Below are 26684 nucleotides of genomic sequence, written 5' to 3'. Positions count from 1 at the left end.
CCAAGCTATTCAGGGATACATTAAGCTCTCAAGTCTAGCTATCATTCTGCATTTAACCAATTCGATTTAATACGTTCATAAATCACTGTGGGGATAAAACTCCTGTCTTCGCCAATCAATGTTATTTGGCAGCATTCGCGCCATTAAACAAACCCAACATCTACAAATCTCTGAGGAGGCTTTGCTCGATGAGCAGGCAATGGATGGAGAGAAGAGAGCATTAGCAGGCTTCCACAGATCGGCTAGAATAACATGCTGACCACACCGCCCGCGTCGCGTGCGCGAGCTTTGAAAAATACATTTACACATACATGTTATTCAATCATTGCACCCACAATGCTCGCGCATGTCAACGAGCATCTGCGAGGCCAGGCGCTAAAATAGAACCTGCCTCTCCCATCTCCTCATTGGTTTTTAGGAGCATATACCCACGTGGGTGATTGAAAGATGAACAGAGGTCCACACTGCAGTCCAGTTGGTGGTGGTAATACACCTTAAAGTTGGTCCAAGTCCAAAGAAGAAGAAGAAGTCCAAAGGAGGAGAGATTACTAGAAACAAACTTGGTTTACCCTTTTATCTGTGGATTAATTGTCAGAGTAGAGGACCTTGTGCATTTCAGGTAAAATAACAACCCAATGTTTATATCCCAGGACAAATTAGCTAGCAACAGCAAGCTAGCTAGCTAAATTGCCATAAATGTTTAATGCTTTTCAACCTGTCCCCAAATTAATATAATTGGTTCAGATTTTTCAACCTGCGTGTCCTGATCGCGTCTGGTGTGGATGGACAAAATCAACATGCACACGAGCGGTGTGGTCAGCATGTTACTCTCCAATCTTTGTACACAAACTCTGACTGCTGATGACATTTTCTGAGGCGCTGGCTGAACAAAAATGTATATGCCATAGCCAGGGACTCGGATAGACTATGTTGGTTGGCTCTGGGTTTGTGGTGAATAATTGAAGGTGTTGGTGACAGATGACAATGACGTCTCCCTCCAATGACGTGTAGACCGTTACGGGAAAAAACACGAGTTTCACATGTGAACACATGAAGTGTTCCAAAAACACATGATTTCACATGAAATTTCAGGTGAAATCATTTGATTTTCCACATGTGAAGTCATGTGTTTTTTTTCAGTAAACAAATGTGACACTTGACATTGAGGACGTATCAGGGGTTGGACAAGACTCTCTTCCTCAATAATTCATATCTTACAGGAGGCAACAGGCAGAGAGGTGGGTGTCTAAGAAGAGGCTCACAATAAATCCCATCAGATTGGAAGGTGGTACTGAACACATACAGTGCTGTGAAAAAGTATTTGCCTCCTTTCAAATTTTCTCAACTTTTGCATATTTTATATACTGACTGTTATCAGATCTTCAAACAAAACCTAATATTAAATCAAGGGAACCTGAGTGAACAAATAAGACAACAATTTCATTTATTTCATAAACAAAGTTATGCAACACCCAATGCCCCTGTGTGAAAAAGTAATTACCCCCTTACAGTCAATTTGTGGTTGTGCCACCTTTAGCTGCAATGACTCCAACCAAACGCCTCCTGCTGTTGTTGATCAGTTTCTCACGTCGCTGTGGGAGAATTTTGGCCCACTATTGCATGCAGAACTGCTTTAACTAAGTGACATTTGTGGGTTTTCAAGCATGAACTGCTCGTTTCAAATCCTGCCACAACATCTCAATTGGGATTAGCTTTGGACTTTGGCTAGGCCATTCCAAAACTTAAAATGTGTTGCTTTTCAGCCATTTTCATGTAGACTTGATTGTGTGTTTTGCATCATTGTCTTGCTGCATGACCCAGCTGCTCTTCAGCTCCAGCTCATAGATGGATGGCCTGACATTCTCCTGTAGAATTCTCTGATACAGAGCAGAATTCATGGTTCCTTCTATTAAGGCAAGTCGTCCAGGTCTCATCTGTCCATAGAACATTCTTCCAAGATTCTTGAGGATCATACAGGTGCTTCCAGGTGCTTTTTGTCAAACTTGTGTCAACTTTTTTGATGAGATAGAGCCCATTATGTCTGGTGAAAACCAAACACTGCATTCCACAGATAGAACCTCATACCAAAGATCAAGCATGGTGGTTGTAGTGTGATGGTTTGGGGATGCTTTGCTGCCTCAGGACCTGGACGATTTGCCTTAATAGAAGGAACCATGAATTCTGCTCTGTATCAGAGAATTCTACAGGAGAATGTCAGGCCATCCGTCTATGAGCTGGAGCTGAAGAGCAGCTGGGTCATGCAGCAAGACAATGACACAATCAAGTCTACATGAAAATGGTTAAAAAGCAAAACATTTGCAATGGCCTAATCAAAGTCCAGACCTAATCCCAATTGAGATGTTGTGGCAGGACTTGAAACGAGCAGTTCATGCTTGAAAACCCACAAATGTCGCTGAGTTAAAGCAGTTCTGCATGCAAGAGTGGGCCAAAATTCCTCCACAGCGATGTGAGAGACTGATCAACAAATACAGGTAGCATTTGGTTGCAGTCATGGCAGCTAAAGGTGGCACATCCAGTTACTGAGTGTTGGGTTTTACATAACTTTGTTAAATAAAGAAAAGTAGTATCACTTTTTTTTGTTATTTGTATACTCAGGTTCCCTTTATCTAATATTAGGTTTTGGTTGAAGATCTGATAACATTCAGCATAAAAAATATGCACAAATCGAGAAAATCAGAAAGGGGCAAATACTTTTTCACGGCACTGTAGATCTCAGCCTGCAGGCCCTCTTTAAATGTCACTGTTGTTCACTTAGAAGAGCCTCTTCCCACTCCTTTGGTCTGTCAGGAAAGATAATGTGCATCATTAGTCTCAATTACTATGGTGTAAGAGGCTATTGTCAAGCCACTTCAAGTGGGGATTACGCACATGAAGAAACTCACATTCAGAATTGCATACCCACACACTCCCCTGCGTATACATTTGGAAAGCGAAGCTAAAACCATTCATTTGGCTCTATACTCCAGCATTTTGGATTTGAGATCAAATGTTCATATGAGGCGACAGTACAGAATGTACTTTACTGTAAATATAAATAAGAATAGAATATGTTTCTGAACACTTCTATATTAATGTGAATGCTACCATGACTACAGGTAATCATGAACAAATCGTGAATAATGATTATGAGTGAGAAACTTACAGATGCACAAAGATCATACCCCTAAAACATGCTACCCTCTCACCATTACGAATAACAGAAGAGGTTAGCATTTTGGGGGGGGGGTATGATAGTTATGGCTCTGTAACTTTCTCATTCTTCATTAGACACAATTCATTCATGATTATGCGTAATCATGGTAGCATCCACATTAATGTAGAAGAGTTCAGAAACATATTCTATTCTTATTTACAATCAAATGTATTCCAAAATGACACAATGCATTATTTACCATTACTTTCTATTTGGCACAACAAAATCTGAAACACAACCGAAAGAAACAGCAAATGCATCCAACAAGTTTGTAGAGTCACAAGCTTGATGTAATCATTGTGTGCTATGAATATGGGACCAAATACTAAACATTTGACTACTTTAATACACAAGTGAATTTGTCCAAATACTTATGATACCTTCAAATGTGGGGACTAGACACATTAAGTTCTTTCATTTCTAAAGGACAAAACAGATAATTAAAATACCCTCAAACAAAAGGTGACATTCTGTACTGTTGCTTCATATCAAACATTTAATCAGATTAGAGCCAAATGACAAGTTTTACCATCACTGTCTAAATAAACATGTAGTGTGGCTTCCTGAGTGGTACAGTGGTCTAAGGCACTGCATCGCAGTAATAGCTGTAACACTAGAGATTCTGGGTTCGAGTCCAGGCTCTGTCGCAGCCGGCTGCGACCGGGAGACCCATGGGGCAGCGCACAACTGGCCCAGCGTCGTCCGGGTTAGGGGAGGGTTTGGCCATCAGGGATGTCCTTGTCCCATCGTGCACTAGCGACTTCTGTGGTGGGCCGGGCGCATTGCACGCTGACACGGTCGCCAGGTGTACGGTGTTTCCTCTGGCGCATTGGTGTGGCTGGCTTCTGGGTTAAGTGGGCATTGTGTCAAGAAGCAGTGCGGCTTGGTTGGGTTGTGTTTCGGGGGACGCACGGCTCTCGACCTTTGACTCTCTCGAGTCCGTATGTGTAACGTCTGCTTCCAACTCACACCCTCAAACACGTAGATCCCCTGAATGCAGCTCACTTTCCAGCTCACACTCTCAAACACGTAGATCCCCTGAACACAGCTCACTCTCCAGATCCCAATCACCTGTTCACACACCTGTATGTCATTATCACACACTATTAGGTTCAGTTCTTTGCACCCCATCACTGTGAGGTATTGTGATACTTCTTTCGGAGCGCTGTTTTTCCCGTGATTTACTCCTCCCGTGTATGATAGTTTTTGCCTGCCTCACTAATGACTCCTTTTGCCTATTCCCTGCCTGTACTTTAGCCTATCAGATTTCCTGTTATCAACCTATTGCCTGATCTCCCGGACGACATTACTAGCCTTTCCCTACTTGTACTGTTTCCTTTTTGGACCCCCTGTGTATGACCTTCTGCCTGCCCCTGGACCCAGCTACCTGCCTCCTTGAAACCAGCTCTCTGTCTCCCCTCGTGTTCAATACAGTACAGGAGTTGCAGCGATGAGACAAGACTGTAACTACCAATTGAATACCACAAAATTGGGGAGAAAAAGGGGTAAAAAATTAAAATGACATAAAAAATGTAAATTAAAATAAATACGTAGTATATAAATGCACACACACGCGCGTGACCACACGCACACAGACACACAGACACACACATGCTAGATGTCAAAGAGGTTTCACCCTCAATGTCAAATTACAACACACACAAACACAACCCATGCATGACAAAAATCCAACATTAGGCTTTGGATTGCTGAGCTGAGCTATGACTTAAAAAAACATATCTAGTCAGTCTGAGCTGGGCTGTACAAGGGTGATTACTAGAAGGCATCTCTCATGTATGTAGATCCTCCTCTCTATGTCTGTGTTCCCTGAATAATGTTGTAGCTGCTCACCCTGAGCCAGCCCCAGATCCTATTACAGCCTCAGCCTGCCCTCTGCCAGCTGAGAGGACACCAAACCAGACCAGGAGGATGGGTAAGAAGGCTCTCATCTTACCAGATAGCAACAGGGCACTGTGGTCTGTGTGTGTGTGTGTGTGTGTGTGTGTGTGTGTGTGTGTGTGTGTGTGTGTGTGTGTGTGTGTGTGTGTGTGTGTGTGTGTGTGTGTGTGTGTGTGTGTGTGTGTGTGTGTGTGTGTGTGTGCGCGCGTGCGCACGTTAGAGATGAGTGGGTTGACTCATAACCCGTAGACCCTGCGGTTATATCCAAGTGGCGGGCGGGTTTAGGATCATGAAACATTGTGTGGATGAAGGGTGGGTGGGCTGAATAAAGAGAAAACAATACATACAAAAATCCATAAATGTATCATTCTTGTGCAATTTATATCTATAGGCAACATTGAGATTTTTCTTTCCTTAGTGTGTAAGCAGCTTTAGGGCCTAATTTTACACGAGCCAAATAGCCTCATTGCCAAATAGTCTCACCGCCAAATGCTTTTGGGAATGGGAATAAAAAGTTAACGTCGATCCACTGAGGCAAAAAGAGCAATGTTGGTGTTTAATTCAATAAGAGAAAGGCTGCGAAATGGAGAGTTGAAAATAAAGAGAAGGGAGGGCCAGAAAAGTAATGTTTGGGAAAGATTTGGTGAAGTGGTAGATGATTGTGAGGCGCTATACAAATTTGACAGTCACAAGACGGGGACTTAAAATAAATAAAATAAAATTGTATTGGTCGTGTACACATATTGTGCAGCTCTTACCGCAGATGTAGTGAAATGCCTATGTTCCTAGCTCCAACAGTGCAGTAATAACAATACAAAACAATACACGCAAATCCCCCAAAATTAAAAGAAAGGAATTAAGAAGTAGAAGGTGTTTAGCTTGTCCGGGAGCAAGGCGTCTGTGTCCGCAACGTGACTGGCTTTCCCTTGATAATCTGTGACTGTTTGGAGTCCCTGCCACATACGTCTCTTGTCTGAGCCATTGAATTGCGATTCCACTTTGTCTCTGTACTGTCGTTTTGCTTTTTTGATTGCCTTATGGAGTGCACAGCTGGTCTGTCTGTATACGTCCATGTTCCCAGTCACCTTGCTGTGGTTCGCTCTTTCAGTTTTGCACGAATGCTGCCATCTATCCACAGTTTGGATAAGTTCTAATAGTCACAGTGGGAACAACATCCTCAATGCACTTGCTGATGAGCTCAGTCACCAAGTCAGTGTATATGTCAATACTATTCTCAGAGGCAATCCAGAACATATCCCAGTCTGTGTGATCGGCCAATGGCAAGTAGGTCTATGGCACGTCAATGGAACTGTAGTCTACTGTTTGTATTTGTATTTATTAAGGATCCCCATTAACTGCTGCCAGTTACTCTTCCTGGAGTCCATCAACATTAAGGCAGTAATATACAATTCAAAATATTACATGCCATTACATGTCATAACACTTTTCACAACACATTAAGTACAGTTGTAGTTGGGAGTTTACATACACTTAGGTTGGAGTCATTAAAACTCGTTTTGCAACCACTCCACAAATTTCTTGTTAACAAACTATAGTTTTGGCAAGTGGGTTAGGACATCTACTTTGTGCATGACACAAGTCATTTTTCAAACAATTGTTTACAGACAGATTATTTCACTTATAATTCACTGTATCACAATTCCAGTGGGTCAGAAGTTTACATACACTAAGTTGACTGTGCCTTCAAACAGCTTGGAAAATTCCAGAAAATGATGTCATGGCTTTAGAAGCTTCTGATCGGCTAATTGACATAATTTGAGTCAATTGGAGGTGTACCTGTGGATGTATTTCAAGGTCTACCTTCAAACTCAGTGCCTCTTTGCTTGACATCTTGGGAAAATCAAAAGAAATCAGCCAAGAACTCAGAATTCCTTTTTAGACCTCCACAAGTCTGGTTCATCCTTGGGAGCAATTTTCAAATGCCTGAAGGTACCACGTTCATCTGTACAAACAATAGTACACAAGTATAAACACCATGGAACCACGCAGCCATCATACCGCTCAGGAAGGAGGCGCATTCTGTCTCCTAGAAATAAACATACTTTGGTGCAAAAAGTGCAAATCAATCCCAGAACAACAGCAAAATACCTTCTGAAGATGCTGGAGGAAACAGGTACAAAAGTATCTATATCCACAGTAAAATGAGTTCTATATCGACATAACCTGAAAGGCCGCTCAGAAGGGAAGAAGCCACTGCTCCAAAACCGCCATAAAAAAGCCAGACTGCGGTTTGCAACTGCACATGGGGACAAAGATCGTACTTTTTAGAGAAATATCCTCTGGTCTGATGAAGCAAAAATAGAACTGTTTGACCATAATGACCATCGTTATATTTGGAGGAAAAAGGGGGAGGCTTACAAGCCGAAGAACACCATCCCAACCGTGAAGCACGGGGGTGGCAACATCATGTTGTGGGGGTGCTTTGCTGCAGGAGGGACTGGTGCACTTCACAAAATAGATGGCATCATGAGGGAGGAAAATTATGTGGATATATTGAAGCAACATCTCAAGACATCAGTCAGGAAGTTAAAGCTTGTTCGCAAATGGGTCTTCCAAATGGACATTGACCCCAAGCATACTTCCAAAGTTGTGGCAAAATGGCTTAAGTACAGTTGAAGTTGGGAGTTTACATACACTTAGGTTGGAGTCATTAAAACTCGTTTTGCAACCACTCCACAAATTTCTTGTTAACAAACTATAGTTTTGGCAAGTGGGTAAGGACATCTACTTTGTGCATCTACTCTCCATGAGACATCTACTCTCCATGAGAGATTGACATGCATATTATTAATGTTAGCTTTCCGTGTACATGTTCTGAGCCAATTGTAATTTTCCCAAGTCCCTCTTTGTGGCACCTGACCACACGTCCAGACAGTAGTCCAGGTGCGACAAAATTTGGGCCTGTGGGACCTGCCTTGTTGATAGTGTTGTTAAGAAGGCAGAGCAACCTTAAGGTCTTGAAGTGTGTGAAAGATAAATTGGGTCGCTTTGTTATAATTAATGGTACTTTACAAGGGCAGAGCATTTCCATAATGAATATTTACTTCCCCCCTGCCCACCCTCCTGACTTCCTCACTAAGGTATTTCTAGACTTTTCAGAATTAAACTCAGACACTGCAGTGGTTGGAGGAGATTTTAATTGTTTGTTGAACCCCCTTATTGATAAGCTTCCCAGTGGTATAGCCTCACTCTCTCCTCAAGCTAAGTCACTTACAGCTATTTGTGATGATCTGGGGTATGCTGATGTTTGGAGAGCTTTTCATCCCTCCAACAGAGAGTTCACTTTTTTCTCTGCACCTCATGGTTGTCAGACTAGAATAGATTACTTTTTTATGCCCAGGACGTCACCGCAGTCGGTTTTATCCGCTAGGATAGGAAGCATAGTCATATCTGATCATGCGGAGGTGATCCTGGACATAAAACTCAAAGGGGCATTCAATCAGTCAAGACACTGGAGGTTGAATACAACCATTCTTAAAGACCATACATTCACATCATATTTTATTACAGAGTTTAAAGCATTTTTCTCTATTAACTCTCAATCAACAGATAACCCCTCACTCCTTTGGAAAACCTGTAAGGCGTACGCCAGGGGTCTGATTATGTCATACGCAGCCACTAAGAGGCGGAAAAAGCGTGAAAAGCAAAAAACACTAGAGGGTGAATTAGGAACTAAAGAGAAGGAATACATTGAAACTCCCACTCCTGCCCTATTAAAAGAAATATCAGTCATTAGATCAACGTTGGACTCCCTCCTAACACAGGACGCTGAAAAGAAAATGAGATTTGTCAAGCAAAAGCTATATGAACATGGCGATAAGCCAGGAAAGTACTTGGCGTACCTAGCTAAAAAGAGAGCTGACTCACAGTCAATTGCGGCTATTACTGATTCTGATGGCAATCATTTATATGAAAATAAATTGATAAATGCCTCAGAACTGCCAAATGACGCACCCAAGTTAATGGAGAACTTCTTTTCTAAGATTGAGCTCCCTACTATCTCCGAAGAACAGAGGTCTCTCCTTAATGCTCCTATTACTGAGGAAGAGATAATGTCTGCAATTAAGAATCTGCAAAATGGTAAGGCCCCAGGACCGGACGGGTTTTGTAGTGAGTTCTATAAAGAGTTCCATGGCCTGATCCTTGAGCCATTGCGTGATATGTTTAACCACTCATTTTCAAATGACCAGCTCCCCCAAATGCTGCGAGAAGCCAACATATCACTTATTCTCAAAAAGGGAAAATGTCCGGAGTCTTGTTCCTCGTACAGACCAATTTCCCTTCTGAATGTGGATAGAAAATTGCTTTCTAAAATTCTAGCCACAAGATTAGAGGACTCACTGCCACTAATTGTGAAAGGAGACCAAACTGGCTTCATTAAGGGACCTAGGTCATGTAACAATGTCAGACGGCTTCTTAATGTAATGTAATGGACTACGGTCAAATAGCTTCCCTATACACAGAGGTACCAGACAGGGCTGTCCTTTGTCTCCCCTCCTATTTGCACTTGTTATGGAACCACTGGCCGAGGCCATCAGGGTAACGCCTGCTATACAGGGGCTGCTCATTGGTGATGTTCACCATAAAATAAGCTTGTATGCTGATGATGTCCTGATATTCATTTCTAATCCCGAGACTTCAATCACATCTCTTATTAATATTATTGAGTTATTCAGCGAATTCTCAGGCTACAAGATTAACCTAACTAAATCAGAGGCTATGCCACTTGGTAACCTTCACTCTGTACCTAATACTTCTCCCCCCTTCCCTTTTAAATGGTCTCCCTCAGGTTTTACGTATCTGGGTATATTTGTAACTCCTAAATTCCAACAAATGTACAAAGCCAATTTTGTTCCCTTGTTCGACACAATAAGACAGGATCTGGAGCGCTGGAACTCTCTTCCGATTTCATGGTTGGGTAGAATATCCCTCTTGAAAATGAACATTTTACCTAGGCTACTCTACCCAATCCAAATGATCCCAGTATTACTCTCCAATAAGGTAATAAAGGATGTAAATGGATGGCTAAGTTCCTTTATATGGAGTAAACGCAAGCCAAGACTTAAGATGGCAATATTGCAGCTGCCAAGTTCTATGGGTGGCTTGGATCTGCCCAATATCAGGTTCTATCAGTGGTGTGCCCACCTATGTTATATTTCAGACTGGATCACAAACGATGACTCCTCTATTTGGTTTGACATTGAGACTTCTCTTTCAAAATACCCTTTACAGGATCTTTTGTTTTTCACAAGTTTCAAGTCTGTAAAAGATCATTGTAACAACCCCATTACACTTAACACACTCAAAGTATGGAGGTCAGTTCAACGTTTCCTGGGAAGGTCCAAACTAACCTCTGCTCTTACCCCAATTCTTAACCTGTTGGGTCTAGGGGGCAGCATTTGCACGTCTGGATAAAAAAAATGTACCCGATTTAATCTGGTTACTAATCCTACCCAGTAACTAGAATATGCATATACTTATTATATATGGATAGAAAACACTCTAAAGTTTCCAAAACTGTTTGAATGGTGTCTGTGAGTATAACAGAACTCATTTGGCAGGCAAAACCCTGAGACATTTTCTGACAGGAAGTGGATACCTGATGTGTTGTATTGACTTTAAACCTATCCCATTGAAAAACACAGGGGTTTAGGAATATTTTGGCACTTCCTATTGCTTCCACTAGATGTCACCAGCCTTTACAAAGTGTTTTGAGTCTTCTGGAGGGAGATCTGACCGAACAAGAGCCATGGAACGGTGATGTCCCATTAGACACCTGGCGCGCTACTTCATGTTGGGTACCCTCGTTCCAATACGTTATAAAAGAGTATGCATTCGTCCACCTTGAATATTATTCATGTTCTGGTTAAAAAAGGCCCTAATGATTTATGCTATACAACGTTTGACATGTTTGAACGAACGGAAATATTTTTTTCCCCTCGTTCATGACGAGAAGTCCGGCTGGCTTACATCATGTGCTAACGAGACGGAGATTTTTGGACATAAATGATGAGCTTTTTTGAACAAAACTACATTCGTTATGGACCTGTGATACCTGGAAGTGACATCTGATGAAGAGAATCAAAGGTAATGGATTATTTACATAGTATTTTCGATTTTAGATCTCCCCAACATGACGTCTAGTCTGTATCGCAACGCGTATTTTTCTGGGCACAGTGCTCAGATTATTGCAAAGTGTGATTTCCCAGTAAGGTTATTTTTAAATCTGGCAAGTTGATTGCGTTCAAAAGATGTAAATCTATAATTCTTTAAATGACAATATAATATTTTACCAATGTTTTCTAATTTTAATTATTTAATTTGTGACGCTGACTTGACTGCCGGTTATTGGAGGGAAACGATTTCCTCAACATCAATGCCATAGTAAAACGCTGTTTTTGGATATAAATATCAACTTGATAGAACTAAAAATGCATGCATTGTCTAACATAATGTCCTAGGAGTGTCATCTGATGGAGATTGTAAAAGGTTAGTGCATCATTTTAGCTGGTTTTATGGTTTTGGTGACCCTGTCTTTGACTTGACAAAACATTACACACAACTCTTGTAAATGTACTGTCCTAACATACTCTAAATTTATGCTTTCGCCGTAAAACCTTTTTGAAATCGTAAAACGTGGTTAGATTAAGGAGATGTTTATCTTTCAAATGGTGTAACATAGTTGTATTTTTGAAAAATTTGAATTTTGACATTTATTTGGATTCAAATTTGCCGCTCTTGAAATGCACCTGCTGTTGATGGAGTGCACCACGGGTGGCACGCTAGCGTCCCACCTAGCCCCAAGAGGTTAACAACCCAGATTTCGCCCCAGGATTGATGGATGCTGGCTTTAACGTTTGGCTTAATAAAGGCATACGCAGACTAAATGAGTTATTTGCGGATAAGATTTTATTGTCATTTGAGCAGATGGTCGAGAAATATCAATTCCCAAAGCAGGACTTTTTCAGTTTCCTACAAGTAAGACATTATATTCTGAAGAGCACCACCTTAATTGGCAACCCTGATATGTCTGTCATTGAAAGAATGCTTTTTTCCCACAAAGGAAAATGTCTGTAAGTCTGTTTTATGATGCTTTAAGGTCCTTTTCTGCTGTCGATACACAGAGGGTGAAACAAGTGTGGGAGAAAGAACTGTCTGTTACTATTGACGAAGAGATGTGGGAGGACATTTGGAAATATGCAAAAACAATATCTATATGTAATCGTACTAGAGCAATTCAATTAAGAATAATACACAGATTGCATATATCCCCAAATCGCAGACATGCTTTTAGCCCCTCTTCCACTTCTCCTCAATGTCTTAAATGTAAAACTGATACAGGCACCCTAACACATTGTTTATGGTCATGTACCAAAATACAAAGATATTGGTCTGGTGTTCTGCAAGAAATTGAAAAGATCCTAGGGGTCGATCTAGAATTTGACCCAGTCTCTCTACTGTTAGGTCTCCTTAGTAGGCATGTAACTTCTGTGGGTAAGAGGAGGCTTTACAACATCCTCACCTTCGCAGCGAGGAAAAACATACTTTTACAGTGGATTAGTGATAAGGTTCCCTCTATTAAAGATTGGCATAAGATACTGTTTGAATGGGTGCCGCTGGAATATCTGACATGTACATTGCATTCTAAGACAGATCAGTTCTACAGAGTATGGGAACCTTACCTAAATTACCTAGAACCTGAAGTGTCAGCTATTATGCTGCGAGGATTCTCTTAGAATGGTGATCTATGTATTTCAGAATCACCCTGTACGTTCCATGTGGGGAACTCAACTTCTTGGTTTAAACTGAGCTTTTTTTAAATTTTTTAATTTTTAAATTGTATTTTTATCTCTGTTTATGTTTGTTTAAAATGTATGTATTGAGAGACGCAATGAGGGGGATGGGGTGAGAGAAGCGCTGAGCGGGGAGAGGGAAATGGTGTGTGTGTGTGTACGTGCGCGCATACATACGGATATGTGTAAGTGAGTGCTGTTTTTTTGCCTTGTCTTTGTTGTTGTATCTCTTAATATGGGTGAAAATTGTGAAACTCCAATAAAAAATACTGTTACAAAAAAAAGATGGCAGAGCAACACTTTATTATGGACAGACTTCTCCTGATCTTAGCTACTGTTGCATCAACATGTTTTGAACATAGCCGTTTACAATCCAGGGTTACTCCAAGCAGTTTAGTCACCTCAACTTGCACAATTTCCATTCGCTCAATTCATTATCAGATGAGGTTTAGGGTTTAATGAATGATTTGTCCCAAAAACAATGCTTTTACTTTTTGAAATATTTTGTACTAACTTATTTCTTGCCACCCATTGTTAGTGTTGCAGTGATTTCACTCGCTGTAGTAGCTGACGTGTATAGTGTTGAGTCATCCGCATACATATACACACTGGCTTTACTCAAAGCCAGAGGCAGGCCATTAGTAAAGATTGAAAAAATGAAGGGGCCTAGACAGCTTCCCTGGGGAATGCCTGATTCTACCTGGATTATGTTGGAGAGGCTTCCATTAATGTTACGGCTACACGTTCCGCAAGTGCAATACACCAAAATAAAGCTTAACGTCTTGTTAATCCAGCCACCGTGTCAGATTATCTGAGGACAGCACCCCACCATACAAACACATGAAAATCATATTTCAACCAAGCAGGTGCGACACGAAAGTCAGAAATAACGATATAATTCATGCCTTACCTTTGAAGATCTTCTTCTGTTCGCACTCCAATATGTCCCAGAAACATCACAAATGGTCCTTTTGTTCGATTAACTCCTTTTTTATATCCCCAAAAATGTCAATTTTCCAACTCGCCCAACATGACTACAAATTATCTAATAAGTTACCTGTAAACTTTGTCCAAACATTTCAAACAACTTCCTAATCCACCCTTAGGTATCCTAAAACGTAAATAATCGCTAAAATTTAAGACGGAATATACTGTGTTCAATAGCAGATAAAATCAAAGTGGAGCGAGCTCCAGGTCGCACGCCCCAAACAAGAGTCCACTTGGCTTGACACTCATTCTGAATAGCCATACTTCTTCATTTCTCAAAGGAAAAACATCAACCAATTTCTAAAGACTGTTGACATCTAGTGGAAGCCATAGGAACTGCAACCAGGTGCCTCATAAATCTAGTTTCCCATAGTAACCCAATAGAAAACACAGTGAAAAAAAAAAAACATTTCCTGGATGGTTTGTCCTCGGGGTTTCGCCTGCCAAATAAGTTCTGTTATACTCACAGACATTATTTTAACAGTTTTAGAAACTTTAGAGTGTTTTCTATCCAAATCTACCAATTATATGCATATCCTAGCTTCTGGTCCTGAGTAGCAGGCAGTTTACTTTGGGCATGCTTTTCATCCGGACGTGAAAATACCGCCCCCCTATCCCAAAGAGGTTAAGTAGTTTTTGTTCTCCTTAAAATGATCACGAGTATTACATCGTAGGCTACATCTTAGAAAACAGATTTTTTTATTATTTTTTACCCAAAGTGTATTCCTGTTTTCTCATTGAAAAGTGTTTCTTGTTCTCTTGGCCTTCATCATAGCTTTTAAACTAAATATTAAACCATATTTTTACATCTGAATGTGTCTGCACCGGGGACTCGGGATGTGGCTGCGTTATTGATGTCATGTTAATCAGGCCTTTTGATTTGAACATGTGGATTGTTTTAGTTTTGTAGGCTAGGCTACATATTTCATTATTGATCAAGCCTTAGCAGTTATTCTGATCTCGTTCCCAATGATCAGTGCTTTAGTTTATTATGTTGCTGTCAAGTGGTTCTGAATTGGTGATGCCCGACTGTCCACGTTTTCCTGTGCCTTTTGATTTGAACATTTGAAAAGTTTTGGTGTGTATACTAGGCTATTTGATTTAATGTATATATGTTACAGCACTCTGGTTTCACTAATAAATATGTTGAAATGGAACCAAATTATCTGTTTCTGTCTTCAGTCCTTTTTAAATAGGACAGATGGGCTGTAGGCTGCGGTATAGGTCAAATGTGATAGTTTGCCTATAACCAGCCTGAGTAGGCCTATAACTCTATTCTATTCAGAGTTTCGAAAAATGTATCAAATTGAAAATGAGCTATTTTCACGCTGATCAATGCAATGCATGTCTGTTGAATTTTGGTATGTTTTGTGATACGCTAGCAATGTTCCCTCTAAGCTGCGGGCGTGCGCGCAGCTCCCCGGGACTGCCGCACAGTAGAAATATCAGCCGACGCAGAGAAGCATGAGATTGAACTTCACTCAACTTTCTAGAGTTTTCCCCCTTAGTTAATACTATCACCATTTCCCTTTACTGTGGGAATTGTGATCGAATCAATGCAAAATTAGCCACTTTCAATGAAACATACCGAAACAGAGCGAACTATGCATGACTTAGTATGCAAAACTAACTACACAAGAGATTTTGTTGTAAGCAGAACCCATCATTGGAGTAGGATTCTATTGCATTGACAGGCATGACCTGTACTCTACACAGACCGGTGTAGCATAACCAATCAGAGCTGCAGTATGCCTGTATGCAAATAGACCATTGCCATATATGGATCTGTGTCATTCACTTTGAACTGGACTGTGTTTACAGCAGAGTAGACGCGCTTGTTTTGAGATCAAAGCGAGAGCTGCAAGTAGCCACCTTTGCACATTTGTTCATATCCTTTGCTCCAGTAGATAGTGAGTTATTAGCCCAGTTATAGTTCATTTGTAGTCAGCAATGGGGGAGTGATTGCTTCCTACAAGAGCACAAAATGTGTACATTTCTAGACATCTTTGAAAAGCGAGTCGGGTAAAGATTTTTTGGGGTCTTATAGCGGCAGTGTTGTATTTTTAAACAGGCTTGAAAATGATAAGTAGTCAATAGGTAGAGGGTAGAATAATTTGTCTGATTCTCTGTAATAATAGTATGGGAATAATAATGCATTTTATTTTGTAAAGTGGTTTCTTGCATCAAACAACACAACATTTTCAGTCACCTCCATGTCTTAAGGACAGGTTAATATCAAGCACTACATGTCTTGGAATGTAGGCCTATATTGAACACCACACATTGGCTGCTACTGTAGGCTGAATGATAGAACTATTTCCCTTTTAAAATGTTATGGGATACATTTTTTCACTGTTTTTGATGGTAGGCCGCTCTGGTAGGCCTACATTATGATCAAATAGCCACAGTAGCCTACTTGACCACTGTCTGAAACTGTAACTTAAAGCAGATACAGCCTCAGTGTTCACAGTAAACATGTGCTGGAAGTGGCACAGGATTTTCAGAACGTTCAAGTTTGCGCTCAGCAGGCCTGAGATTTGCTCAGTGCCGAAAAAATAAGGTCTGTAGAAAAATAGGCCAGTCTGTAGAGGTGCCATCTTTATGGTCTAAAGCACTGCATCTCAGTGCTTGAGGCGTCACTACAGACACCCTGGTTCGAATCCAGGCTGTATCACAACCAACTGTGATTGGGAGTCCCATTGGGCAGCACACAATTGGCCCACCGTCGTCCGGGTTAGGGGAGAGTTTGGCCGGTGTAGTCCGTCATTGTAAATAAGAATTTGTTCTTAACTAACTTGCCTAGTTAAATAAAGGTTACATAAAAAAAAATCTGCATCATAAAAGCTGATAGTATTTTAACCACGTAAAATATGCATCCAAGCCGAACTTAAATCTTATCAGAAACGTATTGGGTCATTTTCACAGCATTCTATTTCCATACAACTGGTCAAACTGATATCGTTTGGAAACTTTGTACAGAAAACATTTCCCATATATATTTTTTTGCATTTTCTCCCCACTCCCTAATGTCTTTGCTACGTGAAAGATGCAGAGATGAGAGAACTTTACCGACATTATTCTGCTGAGCAAGGGTTTCTTTAGTTTTCTAGGGCAACATATACTGACAGAAGAGAAGCTACATGTATCTAATTATAGACAAGTTGACTAACAAACAGCCTACCAAAATGTCGGAAAATATAAGCAGGAACATGTCTAAATTAGGCAATAGAATCCTGCACCCCCTGTAAAAAAATCATTCCGCTCTTTCTAACTGTGGCCTACAGCACATGTTCTATATTTGCATGTTAGAGTCAGGTGCACATATAGTTGGGCGGTTGCGGATGGGTTATTAGCAATTGCGGGAGGGTGCGGGTGAACAAACAGCTGACCCACGCACCACTAGAGTGCGTGTGTGTGTGTGTGTGTGTGTGTGTGTGTGTGTGTGTGTGTGTGTGTGTGTGTGTGTGTGTTTATTTGTATCAACAGCTTCAAAATCTAGTTTGGTTTTAAATAAAGTATCAGTGAGAGTGGATGAGTCTCTCTTCTAGCCTCTATCTTGTCAGAACCACTCTAGCTTGACAACACTTCCAGTCCTGTTCCTCTGTCTGTGTCTGTGTGACACACTCAGTCAATAGCAAACTTAAATACAGCCAAGAGGAATTATGAGAATCCATGCATAAATCCCAGGATGCCTTCTGCACAGGCTTGAGGTAGAAGTTGTCCTTCACCAAAGATCTACGATCAGATTACACTAGCCCCCTTCCTAACCTTAACCAATCGAGGATGAGACAAGATCTGATTTGGGGGGGATGGGCAACATCTTCTACACTCCACAGTGCAAGTATCCCAGCAGCCTCTCTGTCAGGGTAGGATCCTCCATCCTGAATCCTCCAACAGTGCTGGTGATTGATAATAGGAGAGGACACTTCCCTTCTATAAGACACACTCCTCTGGGCTGACTGGGGCTTTCAGATGTTGTCAGCAGAACTTCTTCCTTCCTCCCTCCCTCTTCTCGGCAGGCTGTCATAATACTGCTGTGCTGTCAAAATGGACCATCAGCCCAGCCAAGCCGCTGAGTTAGGTCCTCCATCACAACACATACTGCGGTGTACACTCACGCGTAGGCTACATACCACTGGAATGCACATTGCACACATTCACTCCCTCACCCCCACACACATACTGAAACTAGTGTGCTTCCACGTTAACTCCAACTTAACCATGAGCTGTTCACCCAGATCAGCCAATGTCAGTATCTACTCTAGTGCTGCTGCTCAGCCCCCTGTTTCCTCTAACTGGCTGCTGCAGCTGATAAGAATATGACAGACTGAACTCTTCCTGAACTGGGATCTTTAGCCAGGAAGCAAGGCAGGAAAAGGGGGTTTAAGGATAAGAGAAGAGCAATCGTCTACAGTAAACATCTAACTTTCTTAACCCCTTACAATCGTGGGAATTGGCCTATATGGATAGGGATAGATTGAGATGTTTCTTACAGACTAAATATTAAATTCATATGCATAACAATAGTAGCAATTGAACGGGAACAGTTTGAAGGGAAAATTATTAGACCGAAGGTGAGTGCACATCAGTTCACCTGACACAACACTGAATCCAAACCTTACATGGTTGATTTGATGTGCATTTTAAATTTACTGTACTTTTCGCCGCATTTGTTGATAATACTCTGGAAACATCCAGTAACATGATTAGACTATTCCTGGAAAATGTGCGGTAAGTATTCTTATTCCTGCCTAAATCTGCCATTTTCAACCCGTATATGGGTACGAGTATAAAGGGCTACAGTCAGCAACTTCAGTAAGTGTGTCAGGGTTCCATGCCCAGCTAGCACATAATGTTTTGAGAACCATATTTTTCTTATAGCTTGGTGAAAGCCTAGTTGTCCAATGGTTATTTGCATACAACCTTCCTACAATGTTCTGGGAATGGTGCAAGATAGTTGCTTGGCTTTGGAACATTCAGCACATTTAAGGAACTTGACAAAATAACAATTTTCTTAGTATTTCATTACTTTAACAGAACTTTTCATAAAATGTGAAACATGGTTAAATTGAATTACATTTTTGGTAATGTTCTAGGAACGTTCTCCAACTGGTTTGACATTGGGAATATTCGCAAATAATTCAGAGACGGTAAAGAAACAACGTTCTTCTGTGGGAATTTCAGTTCTTCAGCATAATGTTTTCTACAGGTTTCCTCATGATTCTAATTAAAGTAATGTTCTCAGAACGTTGAGAGAATATTAAGAAACAACATTATTCTGCGGGAATTTCAGTACTTCAGCATAATGTTTTCTGCGGGTTTCAGCATGGTTCTACTTAAAGTCATGCTCTCAGAACATTAACAAAACTTTCCATAAAAACCACAAGAAAACATTAGTAACGTTCAAAGAATGTTCAAAGAATGTTTTTTCAAAATATATACTTTCTATTCTCAGCATAAACAAAACTCTCTCTATCCTCTATCTTGTTAATTGTCCCTAGAATTTCTAAGCAAACGGCTGGAGGTAGGGCTTTCTCCTATAGAGCTCCATTTTTATGGAATGGTCTGCCTACCAATGTGAGAGACGCAGACTCAACCTTTAAGTCTTTACTGAAGACTTATCTCTTCAGTAGGTCCTATGATTAAGTATAGTCTGGCCCAGGAGTGTGAAGGTGAACGGAAAGGCTGGAGCAACGAACCGCCCTTGCTGTCTCTGCCTTGCCGGTTCCCCTCTTTCCACTGGGATTCTCTGCCTCTAACCCTATTACAGGGGCTGAGTCACTGGCTTACTGATGTTCTTCCATGCCGTCCATGGGAGGGGTGCGTCACTTGAGTGGGTTGAGTCACTGACGTGGTCTTCCTGTCTGGGTTGGCGCCCCCCCTTGGGTTGTGCCATGGTGGAGATCGTTGTGGGCTATACTCGGCCTTGTCTTAGGACGGTAAGTTGGTGGTTGGAGACATCCCTCTAGTGGTGTGGGGGCTGTGCTTTGGCAAAGTGGGTGGGGTTATATCCTGCCTGTTTGTCCCTGTCCGGGGGTATCATCGGATGGGGCCACAGTGTCTTCTGATCCCTCCTGTCTCAGCCTCCAGTATTTATGCTGCAGTAGTTTATGTGTCGGGGGGCTAGGGTCAGTCTGTTAAATCTGGAGTATTTCTCTTGTCTTATCCGGTGTCCTGTGTGAATTTAAATATGCTCTCTCTAATTCTCTCTTTCTCTCTTTCTGTCTTTCTCTCGGAGGACCTGAGCCCTAGGACCATGCCTCAGGACTACCTGGTATGATGACTCCTTGCTGTCCCCAGTCCACCTGGCCGTGCTGCTGCTCCAGTTTCAACTGTTCTGCCTGCGGCTATGGAACCCTGACCTGTTCACCGGACGTGCTTGTTGCACCCTCGACAACTACTATGATTATTATTATTTGACCATGCTGGTCATTTATGAACATTTTAACATCTTGACCATGTTCTGTTATAATATCCATCCTGCACAGCCAGAAGAGGACTGGCCACCCCTCATAGCCTGGTTCCTCTCTAGGTTTCTTCCTAGGTTTTGGCCTTTCTAGGGAGTTTTTCCTAGCCACCGTGCTTCTTTCACATGCATTGCTTGCTGTTTGGGGTTTTAGGCTGGGTTTCTGTACAGCACTTTGAGATATCAGCTGATGTACGAAGGGCTATATAAATACATTTGATTTGATTTGATTTGTTAAGTGTGTTCAGGGATGTTGGCTGCTCCCACTAATTGGCCACACCTGATCTTAATGAGTGCTTGCTTCCTTTGAAATAGGGTCTGTTGAACAGACTCAAATTAACAGCTTTGTGTGTATAAAAAAAACATGGCATGCTAGCTCCATCCTGGTGGCGCAGTGGACTAATTCCATGGATAGAGAACAGTAGATCATAGGTTGGAATCTCACTGACACCGTGCCACAATAAAGAAGAAATGTGTTTGCATTATTATTATAATGCCTAAGCAAATTAATTTTCATTAGTCCTATATGCGCTTGGAGTTCAAAACATTTAACCCAAATTAAGCTAGCAGTTATTAAAAGTCTCAATTGAAACACTCAGTGAATGTTTTAAGGAAGTTATTCAAAAACCTCAAAATAACCTATAATAATAAACCACAACGTTAATAAAAACCTCCTAGGAAAATGTTCAGGGAACCATAGTACAACGTTTTCAGAACCTCCCTGCAACCTTAAAATTAACATTCCCAGGAAAGGCTACATTTCATTTCCATTCTCAGAACATTAAAAAAACATTCCGATTTACTGGTCAGGAAACGTATGGCTTCATTCCCAGAACCAATGGAAAACCAAATACGTACGTTCCCACAACTTCCAAGGAACCAAATGTGCTAGCTGGGTGCCCTCATTGATATAAAAAGAGGATGAAAAACATGGCATAGACACACTGCCAATTCATCTCTCTCTAACATCACAGCGTCTAGCCAAGAAATCAAGATGGGATATTGAGAGGTTTTATTGTTGTGATGATCAACAGTTGCTATGAATTATTCATCTCACTCATGCATATCCAATCTGATCTGCTTTAGATTCATTTACTTTTAATTAAAACCTGCCCAACTTTCAATTAAATCTCTAAGAAAAGATTTAAATTAACTCTAAACTCAGGATTCTTGACTATAAAACATTAAACTAATGATATCCAGGAACCTTTCTTCAAAAGCAACCTGACGTGAACTCTTCTAGTTGTTAGGGAGTGTTGAGATGTTAATGTAAAACAATCTAAGAAAGGCCATTCCCCCTTCCACCTTTTGTCTCAGTGATGCTAATAACCTAAGATTGATCCCAAGGATACTTACGACTTGTCTCTCCGGTGGATGTGGCGTCTTTGGGGGCTGCTCTGTCGGCGGTGGGGGGAGAGAGACTTGCCTCTGGTCCGTTCTTTGATGGGAGACTGGGCACTCGATGACTTCAGGATCTGAGATAAAACAACAGAATAAGACTTAGGAATCGAATGTATAAGGTTCGGTTTGAGCTGCAGTTTCTTTACTGCACTGATATTTACGTGTGGTTGGTTTTGTTTAAAGCTGCAAGCTACAGGAGGAGTTGCATTTTTGTTTTTTAAATCAATTAGCCGGCATGTTCACCATTCAGTGGGCCCATTTGCCGCTGGCCATGGGGCTGGGGAAATGAACAGTTCCACTTCAATAAAAAGAGCAGTTGAAGAAGTTAACTTTTAATGACACAGTTGGATCTCAGGGACATACTGAGTAAAGGCGCCATCTGTGAATCAATGTAGGGAGAAGAGGAGAGGGGATGACGACACTGTGGAGAGTGGAGAGACTTTGGAGAGGAGAGCCGAGAGTGTCTCTCTTCATTAGTAAAAACACTAACAGACAGTAATGAAGACAGCCTCCCAGGCAGTGCCCTCATTAACGTGATGATACCCCATTAACCCAATCAGCCCACTAGTCAAATCCCTCTGCAAACTCAATTACCCACGGGCTCACACCGGCACATATAGGCAGTTTATAGGCAAACACACAGGCAAAAACACACAGGCACCCACACACGCACGCATGCAAGCACACACACACACACACACACACACACACACACACACACACACACACACACACACACACACACACACACACACACACACACACACACACACACACACACTACAGGCACTGAAAGAGAGACTAACATATTACTAACATCCAGCAGAATTAGCAGAATTCGAGTTTCAGGGTCACCCTGTGCTGGTAGAAACCTAATGAGAGCTCACTGCTGACGGACAGTCCGGAGGAGACTGGAGAATAATTATGAAAAGGATTTCCTGGAATGAACAAACAGGAAGCAGCTCATATTCCGTGCTCCAGAAACCACATGCAGCTGAGAGCAAAGGCAGGATGTTAGTCATACGATTGGTGATAGACATAAGGATGTGTGTGTTGTAGCGTGGGAGGTTTATTGGACAGACGCTGCTCTGCTATGCTGTATAAAATGCAAGCTCTCTGTCTGTGTTGTGCATAGAAGACACACTAGATGAATTTCCCAAATAGCCTTTGAGCATTTTCACTGTACAATTATTCCTAGATTGATTCATTCAAATGAGAAAAGTGTTTTTACACTAATGTCCCTATTACTAGTTCTAAAAAGGAAAACGTTGTAGGTGAGTTCTTCAGCTTCCAGAAATACGGTAATATCTATATATACATTGACACATTTTCGGTATGTACGTGAACTATGCACAGCTGACGAGAGGTCAAATACAGAGGTTAAGGCTGTATCTCCAGCGCTGGGCAGCTGGGAACACATGACCTACATTTACTGTTGCTGTGATAGTCAGCCACACCATCTTACTACCATCCCCCACCAACCACCAGATAAATCTGGGAGACGTGGTCCAACCAGCCAGCTTCTCTGTCTTCTCTCTCTCTCTCTCTCTCTCTCTCTCTCTCTCTCTCTCTCTCTCTCTCTCTCTCTCTCTCTCTCTCTCTCTCTCTCTCTCTCTTCCACTGAGGGGAACTCTGGCCTTAATTATCCCTGACGGTTCATATTACACCCATCGTCCCTCCATGGTAGCCGCCCTGGTTTCAGACGGGGAACAAAGGGGGAATTCCATGACATGATGCGGTTCCAGACGGAAGCCAAGCCAAAGCAACACAAACGAGTTGAACGCTCCCTCAGGGATGGCCTCGGCTCAGTCGACTAGAGAGCTTATCTATTGTGTTGAACATTTTCAACCTAACAAGAGTTCAAGGGTACAGTATACTGTACCCTAAAATTCAGAGTATTTTTCAAAGACTTTTGAAATATAGTATTTGGGCATCCACAGGGTTACATACAGTGTTGTAGATACTAAACGGGGTATGAAAGAAGGGCAGTGAGGCGTCAAGTAATCAAGTTTGACACATATGACCTCTCATGTCTGCCTAGAGGAGAAAAATGTGAGAAAGTAGGACAACAACATGTCACCTTCATCCTCATGTCTCGGCCATGTTTCTCCAGCTCCTTCCTCATGTCCTCTCTCCCTAGGCGGGCGGCGTTGAGCACCAGGTACTTCCACTCGATGGGCTGGAAGACGTGCGGGTCATGGGGCACGTACAGGCCGATTTTCACCTTCTTCAGCGTGTGCTGGTAGCGGCGGTACGAGTCCTCGAACTCCATCACCAGCTCGCTGAGCGTGCGGAAGGTCAAGGCCTTGTCCATGAGGTCTTGGCGGCGGCTCATGCCCAGCGTACCATAGCGTCCGTTGCAGTAGACGCCCAGCACCACGTGGTGGAAGTGGTTCCCTGAGAACTGGGTCTTGAAGCTGATGGGGAAACGCTCCACCGACGTCAGCCCGTTGGTCAGGTATCTGGGGTGACCATGGTCAAGGACCTTAACTGGCATCATTAGCAACAACAACAGTTTCAGGGAATTTACTGCTGTCTACTAAATGGTTGTAATTATATACACAGGAAGAGAGAGCGAGCGAAAGAAAGAAAGAAAGAAAGAAAGAAAGAAAGAAAGAAAGAGAAAGAAAGAAAGAAAGAAAGAAAGAAAGAAAGAAAGAAAGAAAGAAAGAAAGAAAGAAAGAAAGAAAGAAAGAAAGAAAGAAAAAGAAGATCAAAGCTAAAGCATCATGGTTAAAGGGGTTAGCATCAGTAGCATAATCAACAACAACTTTTCAGAGATTTAATACTCCCTAATAATCTCCTGAATGGTGATCACTTGATGTTTATGAGAGAGGGAGGGAGCGAGAGAGAGAGAGAGAGAGAGAGAGAGAGAGAGAGAGAGAAGGGCGTATCCAAGCCAGTGTTAAGCCCACTCGCAAATTCATTATATTATTTCCATAAACTCATTAGCTAACTGGCATTGGCTGTTTGAATAACGGAGTAGCAGATTTAGTAAGAATGGCTTGTCTTTGAACCCAAACACAGCCCCACTCGCGATATCTCTAAATCAAATCAGCTAATGGAGGGAGTGAATGAGAGGGCTTGGAGCTGAGAGGTGTAACATTCATTATATCAGTTTCCTTACAGCAGACAGACTGTAGTACATCTCTGCACATCATAGGATGGGATACTATCACAAAACAGATACATTTCTTTCAAACAAAATTTGAGGATACAGTATATGCATATTTCATTCGAAAGTAGCCAGACACTCAAAGACTGCTATTCCTAAAAGTCCCAGGAATAAATAGCTGTGGTGTCCTGACGTGGCATCTAGTGTCTCACACAATGCACACCAGGCTAGCCTCTCTCTCCCTGGGGCTTATACTCTGTATGTGGCTCCCCAGAACTCTTATGTAACTGGCCTGTGGATCCACAGCAGCGTGACTGGGCAGCACACGATGCGGCAGATTTGACAAATCTGGCCTGCCCAGGAGAGAGGGGGGCCGGAGGGGGACATGGCAAGCTTGGAGATGGGTTATCTGGGACTGTCCAGGTTCCGAGGCAGTAGAGGCACTATAGTGACACACACAAGAATAGGAAACTCCCCTGTGTGTGTCAGTGACCTAATGACCAGTAAAAAGCAACTAGCAGCCCCACTGACTGGTCTGAGAAAGGCTCAATCAGATCGGAGTTTGACCCACTACCAACCATTAGCCTCAGCAGTACTCTGTGATAATGACCTCATCATCATCCAGACATATATTATGCATCTATGATCTATGATCCACTCATCCGTATCATCGTCAGTAATGTTGTCGTCTCATGTTTTCAATAAGCAGGCTGTTTTCGCTGCGGTCTCACTCTGCAGTGTTGTGTGGTAATAATAACACAAGCTGGCTGCTACTGTGGTTGAGATAATACATTGGATCTGAGAGAGGGAGCACATTTCAGCATCAACTGACTGGTTTGTGGCTTGGCTCTGTTTCCTCTCGGCTACCAGCAACCATTTTTAAAAAACTTTTTTTTTTTATCTCTCCACACTAAGCTCAATGGCCAGAGCGCCTGTCCGTCATCTTCGCATCCCGCCCGCCTGCCCGCCCCTAACATCACAGCACTGTACTTTCATGAAATAATCATAGGGGCCAGCCGACCAGTTTAACAGCTGCAATAGGGATTCCCTTCCACAACATACATAGTTAAAAGGCATCTTTGTAGCGTCTGTGTACGGTCACGAGTCATGTTTCACAAGCAAGATGCCTGTAGAGCAATACTCACAGAGGAAGCCTCAACTAAATCAAGTGGGCATATCCCATTTGAAGAAGAGAGCTCTTGAGGTTTGAGAGAAGAGTGACAGGTATTATTTAAGATCACCACAGGACAGGAAGCATCATGAAAGGAGGTGATGGTAGTTGACATCAACACTTTGATCAGTTGCGCTCTTGTTTTCCCATGAGAAACAAACCCAACGTCGGGAGAATACAGACAGACAGCTGAAATAATCGCCCTCAGAAAGAAGACTTTTTTCTGAAACCTTGTTTTTTCACAGAGTAGGGAGCGCAGTGCGGCGGCGGTTGCAGAACATTGGTGTGATTATTCATTGAGGCGGCAGTTAGAGCAACAGAAAAAACGAAAGCCTCTCTGTCCTCCCCTGTGGTAGCTGGGTCTGTCTACACTGACTCACTCACAGACACACACACACACACTGTACACACATACTGTACACACGCACACAGAGTCCCCCCATTGCTTCTCCTTAATGAATGCCCCATTAACTAACTACAAAAATATCACATATTACCAATGATGCAAGGCACGGGATCCACCCCAACCCCAATAGTAACATACTTCCTCTTTCCATCACCTGGGGAGGATTAGTGTTGCCATAGAAACCAAGCCAAGCGAGGTATGACTATAAGGC

At 42.1% G+C, this 26684-nt stretch overlaps 1 protein-coding gene across 1 annotated transcript in view; it reads right to left on the bottom strand.

The window, feature by feature from the left end:
• The window catches only part of LOC106607828 (tubulinyl-Tyr carboxypeptidase 2), a 50013-nt gene that overhangs the window by 9939 nt on the left and 13390 nt on the right, over positions 1–26684 (bottom strand). Inside the window, exons 6-7 of the mRNA XM_045720831.1 lie at positions 23862–24243; positions 21737–21855 (exon numbers count right to left, since the gene is read on the bottom strand). Of these exons, the coding sequence (XP_045576787.1) occupies positions 21737–21855; positions 23862–24243 (501 nt within the window). The remainder of the gene's footprint in view (positions 1–21736; positions 21856–23861; positions 24244–26684) is intronic.

This window comes from Salmo salar, chromosome ssa06 (assembly GCF_905237065.1).
Source record: "Salmo salar chromosome ssa06, Ssal_v3.1, whole genome shotgun sequence".
In the NCBI taxonomy this organism is placed as follows: domain Eukaryota; kingdom Metazoa; phylum Chordata; class Actinopteri; order Salmoniformes; family Salmonidae; genus Salmo; species Salmo salar.
This window is presented reverse-complemented; position numbering and strand designations above follow the sequence as displayed.